The 17,512-nt window shown below is 34.2% G+C and overlaps 3 protein-coding genes across 3 annotated transcripts; 2 read left to right on the top strand and 1 right to left on the bottom strand.

The window, feature by feature from the left end:
- The first annotated feature begins 4,871 nt into the window (after positions 1–4,871).
- LOC145069719 (ribose-phosphate pyrophosphokinase 4-like) lies at positions 4,872–7,342 on the top strand. The gene is made up of 7 exons (XM_079016668.1): positions 4,872–5,420; positions 5,641–5,956; positions 6,085–6,180; positions 6,277–6,345; positions 6,420–6,548; positions 6,633–6,732; positions 6,993–7,342. The coding sequence occupies exons 1-7, from the start codon at positions 5,008–5,010 to the stop codon at positions 7,124–7,126; spliced, it is 1,257 nt and encodes a 418-aa protein (XP_078872794.1). The 5' UTR covers positions 4,872–5,007; the 3' UTR covers positions 7,127–7,342.
- Positions 7,343–7,711: 369 nt separating this feature from the next.
- On the bottom strand, positions 7,712–11,491 carry LOC145068328 (anthranilate phosphoribosyltransferase). Its single transcript, XM_079015280.1, has 10 exons — positions 10,973–11,491; positions 10,014–10,484; positions 9,766–9,923; positions 9,552–9,635; positions 9,407–9,459; positions 8,863–8,944; positions 8,651–8,758; positions 8,458–8,581; positions 8,301–8,386; positions 7,712–8,230 (listed from the first exon to the last, which is right to left on the bottom strand). The coding sequence occupies exons 1-10, from the start codon at positions 11,349–11,351 to the stop codon at positions 8,009–8,011; spliced, it is 1,767 nt and encodes a 588-aa protein (XP_078871406.1). The 5' UTR covers positions 11,352–11,491; the 3' UTR covers positions 7,712–8,008.
- A 927-nt stretch (positions 11,492–12,418) lies between these two features.
- LOC145070816 (zinc finger BED domain-containing protein RICESLEEPER 1-like) lies at positions 12,419–16,246 on the top strand. Its single transcript, XM_079017772.1, has 3 exons — positions 12,419–12,835; positions 13,974–16,012; positions 16,100–16,246. Exons 2-3 carry the CDS (start codon positions 15,340–15,342, stop codon positions 16,117–16,119), a joined length of 693 nt encoding a protein of 230 aa, XP_078873898.1. The 5' UTR covers positions 12,419–12,835; positions 13,974–15,339; the 3' UTR covers positions 16,120–16,246.
- The last annotated feature ends 1,266 nt before the right edge of the window (positions 16,247–17,512 follow it).

The following is a 17,512-nucleotide window of genomic DNA, read 5'->3' as shown; positions in this document are numbered from 1 at the left end:
CTTTGTTTTGAGAAAACAAATTATGTTTATGAAAGAAATGATTTGATAATTATGGGTTGTTTAATGATTTAAAAATGAAAATTTTGGACCGTATTTTTGGGATGTTTCACCTAGGCTCTGATACCACTGATGGGTTTTCAGTATAGCATTATTCATATGGTGTACATGCAACCCTAATTGCTTTGGATCTAGGTTTTTTTTAATTTGAGCATACAACTATGAATACCAAAGCAATAACCCTATGACTAGCATACATATATCGAAAAACACATATTGTCACACTCGAAAACCGGAACGGCGGAAAACGTTCGAGGGTGACGGACGTCATGTAAAGTATCATAACAATGCAAAGTAGTAAACAAGCAACAACATCATCCATTGCATTAATAGTAAAGTTATAATACATGTGTGTTCTTTGTAATGTATTAGACACCAAAAATGAATGATCAAAATAAATGACGAGTCTTGACTGTACTCCGTCTTCTCAAAACCTGCCATCGGTACCTGTCTACTGATGACCTGAGAATACAAGTTATTTTGAAAGCGTAGGTCAGCATTTAAGCTGGTGAGTGCATAAGTATTTATGTTAAGAGAATGCTTACTATTTCTTTGAATAGATGAATGTTTCCCAAAAACTGATATATTTTCTGTAGTGTATGAAAAGTAGTTTTGTTTGTATAAACTCGTTCTGTCTGCAATTCAATATTCTGGAATTGTACTCATGAATGGCTAATTATACGTTAACGTATTGGTAATATCTTTTATATGAGTTATTATAACCATACTGACTAGATGGCATAACCCAATGTTATGTATGCATTGAAAACTGTTGATAACAATTGTCACTCGTATGCGTGTATGCCTGACTGTAGCTAGCAGCCTGAGTGTGGGATTGTCAATCCCAATATAGATCTACACACACATTGTTTCGATCCCCTGCTGGCGATTCTGGTTATAATATCAGGACTTAACTATATTGTTTAAAATGAAGTAAACAACCTGTATCAAATATCTCATAAAAAGTATAAACATTACATGTATTTTAGTTATGAAAACCCAATCATTCTGAAATGAATGATTGATAGCATGTTCTTTACTAGTATTCTTAACTTGTTATTGAATAACTATGTACTTTATAATACTTGAGTTGTGTAAAAATGTTCTACGAATCATAAATTATACCTATAATAATTTATATGTACGTCTTGAATTGTTACTGAGTATGAATGTAAACCCATTGCTCAACTTGTACCAAGGGTTAAGTGAATGATGAAACTAAAACTTTTAAAAGATGTTTTGTATAAGAAATCATTTATTTGAAACACAGTTGAACTGTATGAAATCCTTTGTTTGAAACATTGTTATAAATCACATGTGATTGATTATATAACTAACATGTTTTCTACTTGTATCCCCCCCCCCCCCCATTAAAGCATTTAAAATCATTTAAAATGTAAGTTAAGGGGTATGAACTCACCTGAAGTGAGTGATGCGAGTGTAACATCGGGATAGGAAGCTAAGAGTCAAATGAAGACTTGAGCACAAACGGATCCTATTTAGCATATAATGACACATACATGTATCTAATTAGTGATTATACCACTAATTAAGCAATTATAGACACCCTAGAACATGGAAAACACTTTGGTTTAAGTGTTAGAGGATCATAGGGTTGCATCAAAGGGGTGTAAGGCATTGCTTTAGAGTTCACGACCCAAGGACCAACTCCCATGGAGTTTTACGGCCTAGGGTTTACGGACCTAGTGGGTTTACGGCCGTAAACCCATGGTAACTCCTACCATTTCGAATTTTAAGGTCTATAGCTCAAGTATGAAGGGTTCTAGTCCAATATCCAAACCCTAGGAAGTAATGGTGGCACATATGCAATACTTAATGGTGTTTACGGCCCAAGGAGATTGCCTTGGCTGTAAACCCATATGTTCTTGGGCATTCTTGGTGTTTTTCAATGGTTTATCAAGTAATCTAAGCATATAACTAGTTAAGAGGAGTGTACTTACTTATAGGAAGCTTGTAATAGTGTTTAAGGTCCAAGAACACTAGTGTGTGTTCTTGGTGTTCTTGGTGAAATGAAGAATACTTGAAGATCTATCAAATGAAGAGATTTCATGGATGAAATCATGCACAAACACTAGATATTGAAGTATATCAACTAATCAAGGAAAGAAACTCTTACCAAGTTGAAGATCTAGTGAAAAACTCGGATGATACTTGAGAGAGAATGAGTTCTAGGCTTGAAAATGGTAAAAATGACATAAAATGACTAAGTGTCATATTTATACCTTAGAGTTTACGACCGTAAACTCCATTTTATGGCCGTAAACTCCAAACTCTTGGAGTTTTGAGACTTAAGTGTTGCACAATTAACTCTAGAGTATACTTCCTATAATTACCTATCATGTATTTAAGATTAAAATACCCAAACTGACTCCAAAAGTGCTAAAAGTTAGCAGAAGTAAGTTTGACTTTGATTGAATGCAGGGTTTGTTATAAGATAGAAATTTCGAGTTGTCACACATATGATTAGGGTTAGAATCTTTACCTCTCTTGTTATGTAGCAATAACAAGTTTAATCATTCTTAATCTTGACTTTTGAAAGCCTAGTGCCCCAAGTGTTGCACCTCTAATGGAGTCACAAACACCCAATGCAAGGGGAATAACTTAGGAGAAAATATTTTTGTATGCATTTTTAAAGTTTCTAGTGTTTTTGTTTTCCATATATATATATATATATATATATATATATATATATATATATATATATATATATATATATATATATATATATATATATATATATATATATATATATATATATATACACTTTATGCCTTGTCCCTGAGTTTTTTTTGTAAATTCGATAAAGGAAGGGAAATTTTTTTGTGGTTAGGAGAGAAAAGAAAATAAAACTAAAGGATTTTCCTTTTCCTCCATTTTTTCTTGAATGCGCCAAATTTAAGAGAAAAAATTTAAAGAGAAATATGGCTCCAATTTTTTTTTCTTCCCTTCGGTTTCTTTCCATCAATTAAACTCGGGAACACAATTTTCTTTCGACATCTCTCGTCTTCCTTCCATATTCAGCCATATCCAGTGGCGGACACAGATCACTTCAATAGTGGTGGCACTAAATTTTTTTTGAACAAATGTAAAATAGTAGCGACACTCATATTCAAAGAGATTACATCTAATAGAAAAAAAATACACTTAGGGAGTGTTTGGGATTGCATTTGAAAATGATTTATTTGCTTATTGGTTTTTTGAAAAGCTAATAAGCCAAAAAAAGTGTTTGACAAACTCAAAAGCATTTTTCAGAATAGCTTTTCCACAAGCACCTTTAAATAAACATGGAAAACATGGCTTTTTGAAACTGCTTATGGCTTTTCAGCCAAAATAACTTCAAAAAGCACTTTTTAAACCAAACATTTTTTAATTTATTGACTTTTTCACTATAAAAACTTATTTAAACATTTTTTAAAAAACTATTTTTACCACCCCTAATACCATCACTATAATAGGTTCTACTTAAAAAGGCACTCCCAAACACCCTCTTACAACAGAATAAGATTGGTGGCCTCAGACCCTAGGCTCCACATTCATCCGTCTGTGTCCATATCCATTCTCAAGTAGAATTCGGGAATTAGGGGTGAGCAAAAACCGAACCGCAAACCCAAAAAACCGAAAAAACCGTATAAACCGAAACCAAAATGAAAACGGACGGTGCAGTTTTTAGTTTTGTAAAAACCGAAAATGTTCGGTGCGGTGCGGTTTCTAGTCTTGCAAAAACCGCAAAAAACCGAACCGCACCGAATATATATATATATATATATATATATATATATATATATATATATATATATATATATATATTAAGTGTTGATATTTGTAAGAACGAAGAACTCATGACAATTAAAGTTTCTATAAACATAAATATCTATCTTATCAGAGAATGATTGTATATTTTTAAGCATACATATAGCGATATTTACAAGAACAAATAATGTTATTATATTTTTTAACATTTTAGTATTAAAAGTACTAGTGATGATAATATCATTTTTATGAATACATTAATTGCTACTATCGTATGTACATGTGAAACAAATATTATATTTAATCCGTATTATATTCAAGTATTAGAAGCATGTTGGATGAGTGGTTATGTTATTTAAAGAGGTGGTTGTATTGGTTCATCTCGAAAATATCATTTGAGCTTTAATTTTTCCAGTCTTATAAGAGTATCGCTCATCGCATTTGAGATAAAATATTCACCATTCTCACATTTCATATAAGAGAGTCAAATCTATGGCTTTTAACTCACATCTTTGAAGAGTCGTAGATTGTTAGGGATGAAAAATTTAACGCTCCTCATCTCTACATAAAGTTTCTCAAAAAATGATTAAGACTTCTCATCCGAGTCAAAGTAACTCGTTGAGTTACCTGAGTTTTAGTAAAAAGGCAAAACAAAAACCAAATAAAAAAAAACTGACAAAAAACCGCAAAGAAAAACCGAACCGCAATAAACCGAATAAAAAACCGCAAAAACCGAACCACATAAAAACCGAACGGTGCGGTTTCTGAACTTTAAAAAACCGAAGTTGCGGTTTTCGGTTCGGTTTTGGCAAAAAACCGCACCAAACCGTACCATGCTCACCCCTATCGGGAATAATGCTGAAAGTTTAAACATTACAAAAACATGCAAATCTCTCTTTAAAGTTAAATTACATTTTAGATGTGAAAATTCATAAAAGTGGAGACTTATCAAGAGTTCGAAGAGGCAAATTTAGAGAAAGTTACATATCTTGGTGCATAATGTACAATTTATATACGATAAAGTTATAAAATAATAATAATAATATTATTATTATTATTAAAAGATATCGTCGTTACCAGGCTGAGGAGCTTCAATAACCGGAAAATTCGCGTCAAGATAAGAAAAAAACAATCAGAAAACTCGGAAAACCGTCGTATCACCGCCCAGTCCTCCGCCACATGGCAGCCTCTCCGTCGCCACCGCCTCCGTCGCTGCCACACCCAAACAAACCCCTAATTAGAACCATCACCACCACCACGGCTGCATTATTTCACTCCTCTTTACACCGTCGCCGATCTCTCAGCCGCAGGAGGGTTCACATTCAGTGTGAACACGGCAGCTTCGATAACGGGGCCCATCACCTCCAACCCCAACAACAACAACAACAGTGGACTGTCGATTGCGTCACTGGAAGTGATCCGATTCACATTATTATCAAGCCTCCTTCCTCTAAAGCATCTCCGATGCCGATGAATTCCGGATTGAAAAACTCTAAAAAGGTTTGCCTCTTTTATGCCGCTGAAATGGAGGCGCTTGCACAGAGGATTGCTGCCCAATCCGATGCAATTGAGCTTCGTAGTATCAGTTGGAGGTATGCCGTTAACTTCTTCGATCCAATTGACTCCAATGCAGATTAGGGTTTATTTAAAGAAGTAACATGTAAAATTAGGTATATAGAACATTCTGTTACACCATTTGATGATCAATTTTTGCTGTTGCTAGTATCAAACCCGATTACTCGACCTAGATAAAGCACTAGAAACTAGTTATTGCGACTTAGATAATCATATTGCATAAACATTGAATGACAGAAAATTTGAAGATGGATTTCCAAACTTATCAATACCTAATGCCCATGGAATCCGAGGAGAGCATGTAGCTTTTCTTGCATCATTTAGTTCTCCTGGAGTTATCTTTGAGCAACTTTCAGTTAGCTATGCATTGCCAAAATTGTTCACTTCTTCCTTCACTTTAGTCCTTCCTTTCTTCCCTACTGGCACTTCTGAACGAATGGAGGATGAAGGGGATATTGCAACAGCTTTCACTCTTGCTAGATTCTTGTCAAACATTCCAATATCAAGAGGAGGCCCCACTAGTGTGGTAATCTATGATATTCATGCCCTGCAGGTTGGTTCCAATTCCATTCTTCAAAATTTTGATCTTGTTAATTGTTATCTTTGGTTTTATTTCTTGCCTATGTCAACTAGTTTGGATATAAGTATCCATATCTTTTTCCTATTCATGGATTTTTGCAGGAAAGATTCTACTTTGATGATAATGTGTTACCATGTTTTGAGAGTGGGATTCCTTTGCTTAAAAGTAGGCTTCAACAGCTCCCTGATTCTGAAAATGTAATGCTCTTTTCTTGGCAAACAATCTGTTATATTTGATTGAAGCTTGATGTTATTTGAAATTACAATCTTTCTCTTTTGTGAAAAAAAAAATAGATATCAATTGCTTTTCCAGATGATGGTGCTTGGAAACGGTTTCACAAGCAGTTGCAGCATTTCCCTGTGGTATGGAAATAATTACTTTTTTTTTATTTTGAATTTATTTTTTCATTGTTGGTTGGTATTGTTGTATGTGGTAGATTATTTGTGCAAAAGTTAGAGAAGGTGACCAAAGAATTGTACGCATTAAAGAGGGAGATCCAAAAGGACGCCATGTAGTCATAGTTGATGATCTTGTTCAGTCAGGTGGAACTCTGATAGAATGCCAGGTCAGCACTCATAAATTCTCTCAATCTATTCATGGCTTATTATAAATAATGATTATGCCTTTGTTATTTTTTTTCTTTTTGTAGAAAGTATTAGCAGAACATGGAGCAAAAAAAGTTAGTGCATACGTGACACATGGTGTTTTTCCCAAAAGGTCATGGGAACGTTTCAAACATGATACTGGAGGTACACATTTTCTTCTTTTGGTTCCACATGACATGACATGACTAAACAGAACAAACAGAACAGGTTGCACTGAGTTTGACATGTATTGGATTGAGACTGATATGAGTAGTAAAATAATTGCCACCTACTCTTTTTTGTCCCACCAAAAAAGATGGAGCAAGGTAGGAGAGTAGTCGACTCACTCTTGATCTCTCGTATGTGGAAAAAGACAAAAATGCCCTCATTAAAAACTTAGGTGATATGGTTCTTGAATTTGTCAGGGCGTCCGGATAGCGGATTGACATACTTTTGGATTACGGACTCGTGTCCTTTGACAGTGAAGGAAGTGAAGAACAAACCTCCATTTGAAGTCTTGAGTCTTGCTAGTTCCATAGCAGCTGCCTTGCAAATATAAGCTCTTTTTTCTTTGTTGTTAATTGTTATTATTCTCTTTTTTTCTATTTATAGAGTATTTGGTTCCAAAAGTGGTCCCAAATTTTGCATCATTCATTGTTGTTTAGGTGGTGAATAAATCTAGATTTTTGTCACCAAGCAAACGAGATTATTCGTGTATGCTATTTTGTCAGTTCTACAAAATCATAATTCATATGTTTGTTGTGGCAAGGATAAAGACATCTTTTTTTTTTACAGTAGGTAAGCATTTGGGATTCATACCAAGGACATTTAAAAAAAAATATCAATAGCATGTCCTTGTTTTACATTTTTAGGTAGGACAACTTGATTTAAATTGTTTTAAAGAGGTTTATTAAACAAGAATATAGTTTAGTCATTCATTCATCCACAATTTGTTTTTATAAGTTATTTATAAAAGAACCACTCTTCATCAACCTCTTTCGTATATGAATCTATCTGAATCAAGAGGGAAGAACTTTTGTGGTATCCGTTTTCAATTCAAACATGGGTTTGATTAAAATTCCATGTTCCAAAAAATATTTTCCATCTGATTAGAGGAAAAATGGAGTTTTGTCTAAAGAATGCATTGAGAAATGGTAGATGTATACAACTTTTTCCTTACAATGGAATTCAAATCCCACAAAATCACAACTTTGTGATTTACCATATACAAATTCTAAACCCTTTATCAGATTTTACAAAGCAAACAAAATTTTACATGATTGATTCCAAATCCCACAAAAACAATCCACAAGGAAAACACAAACACACCCTAAGAAGCTGTAACATTTAGTACAAAAACAAAATCCTTTTCAGTGTCGAAGGCACATTGTGTGTGTGTGTGTGTGTATGATGAAAAAAATATATATAAAAGATAAAAATTTCATTTGAGTTTATGGGAAATCTTTATGTAACTCAAGAATCGATTAAGTGCCTTGCCACTATCGATGGCATCCCTGGCTCTATCAAGGGCAGTTGACACATCTTCTGCACCCGAGCATCCAAGTAGATGATCTGTCATTCCGGCGTTTAATACAATCCGATCATACGCGGGCCCCTTTTCTCCACGTAACGCATCTAACCCCAATTCTATGTTTTTCGAAACCTAAAAAAAAAAATTCATTATTCCTTATCATGTCAACCAAATAGTTAAAATCAAGAGATGAAATTCTTACAGATCTATCTGTTCTTGGAGTTTCCGAGGGTTCGAAACCATATTCATTTGCATCCACTATTAACGAAAAACTCTCACGTGACACTCCTGTCAAAATTAAAATATCATTAAATAAGACATAATAATAATAAATAATAATAATAATTTTATGTAGTTACCATCCACATCATAATGTGGTGGGGTGTTGAGTGAACGAAAACCCGAACAGTAGTTGACAGGAAGCCCTTTTGATGCATTAATCGATCGCATTTTCATTGTCATTGAAAGAGCTCCTTCTTCCCCCTACATTTTTAAATTAAACTTAATAACTTTTTTTTTTTTTAAATATTTCTTTTTTAAAATCATACATACCTTCACCACCAAACCAGCATGAACACCTCTTCGTCTCATTAGCATTAAAAGTGGTTCTTCATAACCTTCATGGTAGAATCCTGCAACCATTGCTTCTTTACCTGTAGCCTGTAATATATTTAAAAAAAAAAAAAAAAAAAAAAAAAAAAAAAGGTGTTATATAATATAAGGGATCCACATGATTTTAAATGAAAATGAAAATGAAAACTTACCCTCACAAATTGCTGAACCTTTTCGGTTGTTGCCAGTGGTGGACGTTTCTTTATATGTTCCCTCATTTCAATCAGCGAATATCTGAACAAATGTATAAATCGAGAGTCAGGAGATGAAAGAGAAAAGGGCAAAATGGTCATTTTCACAAATGTAACAGTTATATGGGCCAAAATGAAAAAAAAATAACAAGTTAGCATAGGGACCAAAGATGTGGTGTACTCTTATTCATATAACATGATGCAATCTTGCTATATATATTGCATTGGCATTGAATAAAAATGTAAAACAAGGGCAAAATGATCATTTTCAAAAAAAAAAAAAAAGTTGTTACATTTGATGACTAAGGGACCAAAAACAATATGAAACAATGACATAGGGACTGAAAGTGAAAAAAAAGATTCCTTTATGGACCAAAGATTAAAATACAGCCAAGTACAGGGACCAAAAATGATTTTTATTGTTGCATTGGAATTGAATTCACTGGATTCTGGTTTTTTTCTTCATTCATTGAATTTAAAATATATATTTTTTATGTCTGCTTACAAAGAGGGGCGAGCTTCACGTTGACTCACATAAGCAAAGCCAACTGCTTCATCCTGAAGAGACAAAATTTTAAAAGTAACATAAATACAGAAACAGAGAAACAATGGAATTGAAAATAAAATGTAAAAATAACAATAATAAAGACCTCAAGAAGCGTTTTAGCTTGCAATGGTGTTATACAAGTATTTGCTCCCATGAATTTTAGCATTTGCTCCTCAGTTATGCCACCCTGTGCACATGATAAGCCAATTAATATGATTGATTTTTTATATGGAAAACTTTTATTCGAAATTACACCTCTTATATCCACATAATGTTAATGTTTAAAATTATTACAAAGTCAAGAAAATAAAAAATACCTTGGGTGGCATCCAATCAACACCATGGAGAAGAGATGCTTCATTGTAACAAGATCTTACAGCAGCAACAAAGAGTGTGCTCCTAAAGAAACGTGTGTTTCCATCATAAGGTTCACCATAATGAGTCAATGATCTAACATCAGCTACTGGAACAGGACCTAAAGATTTAATCAAAATAATAATAACATTAAACATAAAATATTTAAATTTATATAATCTTTTCAATTACCCACTTTATTAATCAGTACCAAGCTCATCATCAAATGCAAGGCAGTATGCTTTAAGCTCACGATCTGTCTCCCTGTTCATTCTTTGACCTATCAAGAATGCTGATAGTAGAGACTCACTTACAGTGTCATGTTCCAATAAAGGAAGAACATCTTTTAAAACACCTTGAACCTCTTCATACCCAAGATGCCCACCTGCTAAAACTTCCCTTAGGGCACCCACAAGTCTCATTTCATGACTCCCATTGCCAACATATTGTGGCCCAATTGAACTCCCGAGTCTCATTATGGAACCTTCTGGATCAGCTAGAAAGATTATGTCTGAAGGAAGGGTTCGAACTAAATGAGGCCAATATGCATCCATTGCACGCCTTTCTCCTTCACTCCATTGAGTTGCTTCTGGAAATGTATTTGCACGAATTGTCATGGCTGCAAAGAAGGCTCCTAGTTGAGCTTTTGATACCTGTTCTTCATCTTTTAGGTCTCCCTTTGCTGACATAAGCATAAGGTTAATACATGAATCACTTAAATACTCCTAACTCCATTTCAGTTTGAGATTAATGGATGAAAGTCGACAAACAGGCAAGTTTGATAACTTCAAAGAAATTCAAACATGGAAGTATTGTAATACTCATTGGACACCCTAAAATTTGAATTTGTTTCATGACTAGGAGGGTTACAATCATATTCTTTTTCTAATACTTGCATCTTATTGATTATGTTGTGATTGAATGCATCTGAAATCTGAAGAACCAAATGTCAATCTGAAGTCAAAAATTAAACCATTTGATCTCAAAAATGAAACTGTGTCCGGAAACGGGCTAGCATCTACTCATCTAGTGACTAATCGCTTCATTTGAGTTTAATTGAACTGATACAACGCAAGAATTGAAAGATATAATGTTCATGAAATTAAGCAAGCTTTATAATCTAATCATAGAAACTAACACACTCCAAAGAGTAAGCGGAAAATATTTTACCAGATCGTAGTATAGTATCTAAAACTTTGAAAGCTTGTGCTTCTGTAAGTGGTTTGGTTTGTGTTGGCCCTGTACAAACCCTGGTCTGAGCTTCTAACACCGTCGGGTTAGGTTTCCTATCCCTCTGACTCCGAAACGAAGTTGACAATGTAGGATTTCGTGCATCTGATTCAGTAAGTCCATAATACTGATCAACTGAAGCTGAATCAACCACGGAATTGACGGTTAATTGGCGTTTCTGTTGTCGGGATAAGAGAAATTTTGCACCGTTTGCTCGGGGAAACTGTAAATACGCTCGACTGTTGGATTCAATCGATGAGGATTTGATTCCAGACGAACGGTTGATTGAGGGGATTGTGTTGTGGAGCAGGGATTTCATGGCGATCTTAGGAACTTTGCTTGAAATTTGGAGACGAATACATGAAATCGGAACTTATGAACGTGAAAATGAGTTGAAAGTTGAAACCAGAGAAAAAAAAAAGGCGGATATATCAACGTAAGGAAGTGGAAAGATTGAATATTGTATATGGAATTGTGCCTCTTGGATAATAAATAAATAATCATAATTGATAAGATAAGAATAAAGCAACACTAAATATTTGTTTATTGAAATGCATTAACTTTATAAACAATATTATTTTATTATTTTAGCCATGAAACTATGGGGTGCTGTTGTTATTAGTATCAAAACCGCTTTTTAAAAAGTCAAAACCGCTATTATATGGAGTCAAAACCATTAGATAAATAAATTTTCCATTCAATGAGTCTCCGAAACACCAAAACCCAGTAGAATAAATTTTTTACTATTTGAGTCCTTTGCTTTATAGGGAAAATGACATTTGAGGGTAGTAAAGTATTCGTATTGTATTCATTAGGTCCCTTATCTTTTTTTTTGTCTTTATTATACCATTGAACTTAGTATTCCTGCTCACCAAAACCATCGCGACCGGTTATCACCTGTTTTATCAGTTACCACATTTAATTAGAGATGACATGTCATATTACGTGGAATTAGAACACACTTCATACCCGTTTCTCTTTCACCCCCTTTCTCCTTACAGTTAGGGTTCAGTAAATTGAAGAAAACAGTTTAATCGAAGAATACGGTTACGAAATTGAAGAGAACTGGTGAATGCGAGTGTTATAATAAAGAAGATGGCCTCCGATTCCAAACAATGTAAGTATTTGACAGTTTATATACATTATAATGGTTTGTTCGCACCAAAATCATTAGTGTACTTGAACGTTGTTGTTGTTTCAATCTAGCCCTGTCGAAAATACTCGTTACCCGAATTATCCGCCCGATTTTTCGGGTATCGGGTAAATTTTTTCGGGTAATTGGGTAACCCGATTTTTTTTCAGGTCGGGTAAAGGGTAAGGTTTTTGGGTTTCCGGTATACCCGATTACCCGAAATATATTCAACAAATAATGGCCCAATAAGTTTATCTGTCATCCGTCCCTAACTCCTTATTCCCAAATCCCATCCGTCGTTCTATTTACTCTACGTCAAAAAACCCTCCCGCTCTTCATACGTGACTTCCTTCATCACCGATCAATCAAATTCAGCTAGTCGTCGCCGCCCCCTCGCCGGTCTGTTGGTCGTCGGCTCGTCGCTGCCTCACCGGTCGTCTGCTCGCGTCGCAATCATCAACTCATCACCACTCCAGGCAAAAAACCCTCTAGCTCTTCATACGTGACTTCCTTCATCACCGATCAATCAACTTCAGCTAGTCGTCGCCGCCCCCTCGCCGGTCTATTGGTCGTCGGCTCGTCGCTGCCTCGTCGGTCGTCTGCTCGCGTCGCAATCATCAACTCATCACCACTACAGGCAAAAATCTTGGATTTGGACTTCAAACTTGAATGTAAGTGATAACAACCAATTGATTTGATTCTGTTTTTGACATAGAAAATTAGAAATCTGTTGCAACTTTGAATGAGGCTTTTGTCGCTTTAAAGAAAAAGCAAAAGCAAAAGCATTACTTGAATGGCGGCATGCCTGTGTGCGTTTGAGAAACTATTATCATTTGTTCAAAGGTTAGTGAAAAACAGAAGCACCAAGTATCAAGGGTTCGTAGAGTAAATTTTGATGTCTAGGTTGGTCTATTACTGAATTATCAATTTGGCTTTAGTTCTTCATTTTTGTAAATCTTATTTGGAAACAAAAGTAATCAAGAGACATAGATTAAGCCCCACAAAATGAAGTAATGAAAATGGAACATTAATTGACATAATTAAATTCTTCGTTCAAAAATACAGCATGTGAAAAGAAGAATAGTGATGTGTTCAAAAATACAGCATGTGAAAAGAAGAATAGTGATGTGGAACCAAAATGTTGGGGAAGGGGCAAAGAAGGAATATGATAATATGAGTGTATATGTAGAAACTTCCATATGGAATCCCCAACTTTATCATAAGTTATCAGATCAATTAAAAAATAGTAAAACTGGGTCAAACAAACAACTATTCAGATCCACTTAGTTGTCACCAAATGCCCTCTCTGCATAAATGTTTGTTGGTTTATACTGTTAAATTTGATGCAATGTTTTTTTTTTGTCCGTGTTTCAAGTGTTTTGATGTGCTTGTGCAAGTGAAACTCAACCTTGTTTATGGAAATTACATTAACTTTACTGTTGTGTTGATCAAAAACAATAAAAAAATAAAAAAATTAACCACTAATTGACTAGGTGAAGTACTTTTTAAATATGACTATCATATATTTTATATGTTTGTGCATGTATATAACTATGTATATGTGTGTATATATGATTGTTGTTGAAACATACCTTGAGCTTCATAAAGGAGAGTTGAACATACTAACATAGTTACATCTTTTCACTGTTAATGAAATATGTAACAAATACTTTTAAGTTTTAACGAAAATAAAATATGTTGCTAGCCTATATGTCTGTTTTTTCTTTCTGTTTATCATTTTTTTTCTTGATTTTTCTGTTTTTTAAGAGTTTTTCTGTTTTTTTTATTATTATTTTTTTTTTGTTTTAGATGTCAAAAACGAAGACTATATTGAAGTGGAAGATGAGACGATTGAAGTTGACAACCCAACCAATGATCAAGTTCCACAAGAAAAAGAAAAAAAAAACTAAAGAATTTAATCCAAGATCGAAAGTTTGGAAAGAATTTGAAAGGTATAAGGACGAAAAAGGTGTTCAAAGATGCAAATGTAAGCATTGTGGTGGCGGTAATTACAAGTGCGAATCGGGTAGTTATGGGACCAAAAATCTAGGTTATCATTTAACTAGATGTAAAGCTTACTTGGATAAAGTTAATAGTGGACAAAAACAACTAGTTTTCCAACATGGTGATGAAAACAAATTGTCAGCTTGGAAATTTGATCAAAATGAGAGTCGGAAAGCTCTAGCTCACATGTTGGTAGTTGATGAACTTCCTTTTAGCTTTGTAGAAGGTGCGGGCTTTAGGTATTACAATAGTGTTAATCAACCATTGTTTAAAGTTCCATGTAGAAGTATAAGCACAACGGATGTCTACCAATTGTTTGTAGACGAAAAAGAAAAAATTTGTAACTTTATTAAAAAAATGTTGGTAGAATATGTTTGACCACTGATACGTGGACTTCTAAACAACAATCATGTTATATGTGTCTCACCGCCAATTTTATTGATAACGAATGGAAATTGAAAAAAAAAAGTGTTGTGTTTTTCATCTCAAGAGAGTCACAGTGGGGTTGATATTGGAAAAATGGTTGAGAAATGTTTAATGGAGTGGGAAATAGAAAATGTTTTCACAATTTCTGTTGACAATGCAAATGCGAATGATGTGGCAATTGAATTCTTGAAAAAAAAAAATTCAAAACTCCAACAAGTGTCTTCTAAATGGGAAATGGATGCACATTCGATGTGTTGCCCACATTTTAAATTTAGTGGTGCAAGATGGCATAAAAAAAGTTGATAAGGCGGTTGAGATAGTTCGATGGGCAGTTAAATGTATTAGGCAATCACCTTCTAGAATTCATAAGTTTACCGAGTTTGCTAAGGTTGCTAATCCCGGTATAACAAAACATTTGAAGAGAGATGTGCCAACAAAATGGAACTCCACTTACCATATGTTGGAAATTGCCCAAGCTTACGAAAAAAACTTTTGATAGATATGATCTTGAGGAATTTGATTTTCGGTACGAAATTGAAAGGCGGGTTTGTCTATACCTTCATCAAGCGATTGGGAAAGGGTTAGGAATGTATGTCATTTTTTAAAACCTTTTCATGATGTTACTTTGAGGATTTCCGGGACACTTTATGTAACATCAAACACATGCATTGAAGATATATATTCCATTCGTACGCTCTTGGATGATGCTATTTCCGATTCTAGTCTTTGTGATATTGCATTGGCCATGAAGTTGAAGTTTGATAAGTATTTTGGCGACATAGAAAAAATGAATTTATTGCTCTACTTTGCTTTGATTCTTGATCCGAGGAACAAAGTAAAGTATTTGGTTATACTACTTGAGGATCGTTATGGAGAAATGGGGGTGGAGGCCAAAAAGAAATATATCATGGATTCTATGTATGAATTATATAATGATTATATAAGAATTCATTCTTCAAGTTCTACTTCAAATACTGCTGAGTCTACCACTTCATCATCGATACTAGGGAAACGCCAAAACCCGGATTTTATGGCACCTAATCCCCCATTGAGAAATAAACTAAGAGAAAAGATGAAGACGAACATAGTTGAATCAATTGGGGAGTTAGAAAAGTATTTGCAAGAAAGTGTTGAAGACGACTCAGAAATGTTTAGTATTCTAGATTGGTGGAAAGTGAATAGTCTCAGATTCCCGATTCTATCATTGATGGCAAGAGATGTGTTTGACATTCCCGTCTCAACCGTAGCTTCGGAATCCGTTTTTAGCACTAGTGGGAGGGTGTTGGATCCGTTTAGGAGTTCTTTGACTCCTAAGATTGTTGAAAGTTTAATTTGTACACAAGATTGGATTCGGGGTAGCATAAGTGACACAATTGATTATGAAAAAGATTGGGAAGAAAATCAACAAATTGACAAAGGTAATTGTTTATCGTTCATTATTTTAATTATTGTAAATTTATATATTTTCCTTTTAATAATAACGTTATGTGACTTTTTTTATATAGAATTGAGCAAGACGAAGTAGTGAATGTGCAAGAAGAACGAGTAGGTGCAAGAAGACGAGTATATTATGAATGTCTTTTGGAACTTGAATGTTATTATTTTCGTAATATGTAATGGATTTCTATGTTTTCTAGATTTACGACGTGAGTTTTTTTGGTAAATGCAAAATATATGCATATACATTGATATCAAGTAATTTAAATGATTGACTTTGGTTGTTATTATTTCTTTTAAGTATTTTTTTTAGCATCTTATTAGATTTGATTAAATCGTTAAACGAATACTTGATATCTCAAATATTATTGAGTAAAAAATCTCAATATTCAAAATTTGAGCACGATATATTTATTTCATTAAATTTACTTTTAGGTCCCATTAAAAAAAAAAAAAAAAAAAAAAAAAAAAAAAAAAAAATCGGGTAATACCCGAATTACCCTTACCCGACCCACTACCCGAATTTAGTTTGGGTAGGGTAACGGGTAAATTTTTTAACATGAATTACCCGACCCGAATTACCCGAAACCCGAAAAATTTACCCGATTGACACCTCTATTTCAATCTGTGATGTCGATTTTGGTTCAATGGATCTCAAAGAGTTTAAGTTGTTCATTACTAAGTTGATTGAAGGCAGTTGCGATATTGTATATTACTGCACTAGAATCGAACCATTGGCAGAGGGTATTAGGAGAATTGGGAATGATGCTGACTACTTTGAGTTTATTGAAACGGGTTATAGTGATGAAGGTGGTCTAAGAATCAATGTGTATATAGACCACGAAAATGAACCTGTACTTGATTGGGCTGATATGGAAGTAGTAGAAGATGATGAAGGGCATTATTCTGAGGAAGACTCGAATGATGATAATGATTCACAACTTTATGATGATATTCCATATGAGCATGAAGCAGATGATTACATTCCTTCTCTTGACAAGACTATTGGTGATGAATTCTTACACCGGGTGTCAGGTATGTGTAAGGATATAAATGATGAGGCTGAAACTGATGAGGTTGAAACCAAGAATGGGGATGACAAACCAGTGTACCCTGTCCATAATGAGAACCAGAAATGGGACAAAGTGGTGCCAATTCTAGGTATTAGATTCTCTAACCCCATGGAATTGAAAATTTGTTTGACTAACTATGCAGTGAAGAATGGGTACAACCTTTATTTTGAGAAAAATGATAGTCAAAGGTTATTAGTGAGATGTTGCAAAGATAACAAGAACCCCTCTTGTCCTTTTAGACTGTGGGCTTCCTGGATGAGTAGTGAAAGGTCTTTCCAGATTAAGTCCTTAGTTGATGACCATAATTGTTCAAGAGTCTTCAAACTTGGTTCCATTATAACATATAAATGGATTGGAAAGCATTTTAAGAATCAACTTTTGAAGAACCCCAAAATGAACATAAGGAAA

This window comes from Lactuca serriola, chromosome 8, assembly GCF_051521515.1.
Source record: "Lactuca serriola cultivar US96UC23 chromosome 8, Lser_US96UC23_V15, whole genome shotgun sequence".
In the NCBI taxonomy this organism is placed as follows: Eukaryota; Viridiplantae; Streptophyta; class Magnoliopsida; order Asterales; family Asteraceae; genus Lactuca; species Lactuca serriola.
This window is presented reverse-complemented; position numbering and strand designations above follow the sequence as displayed.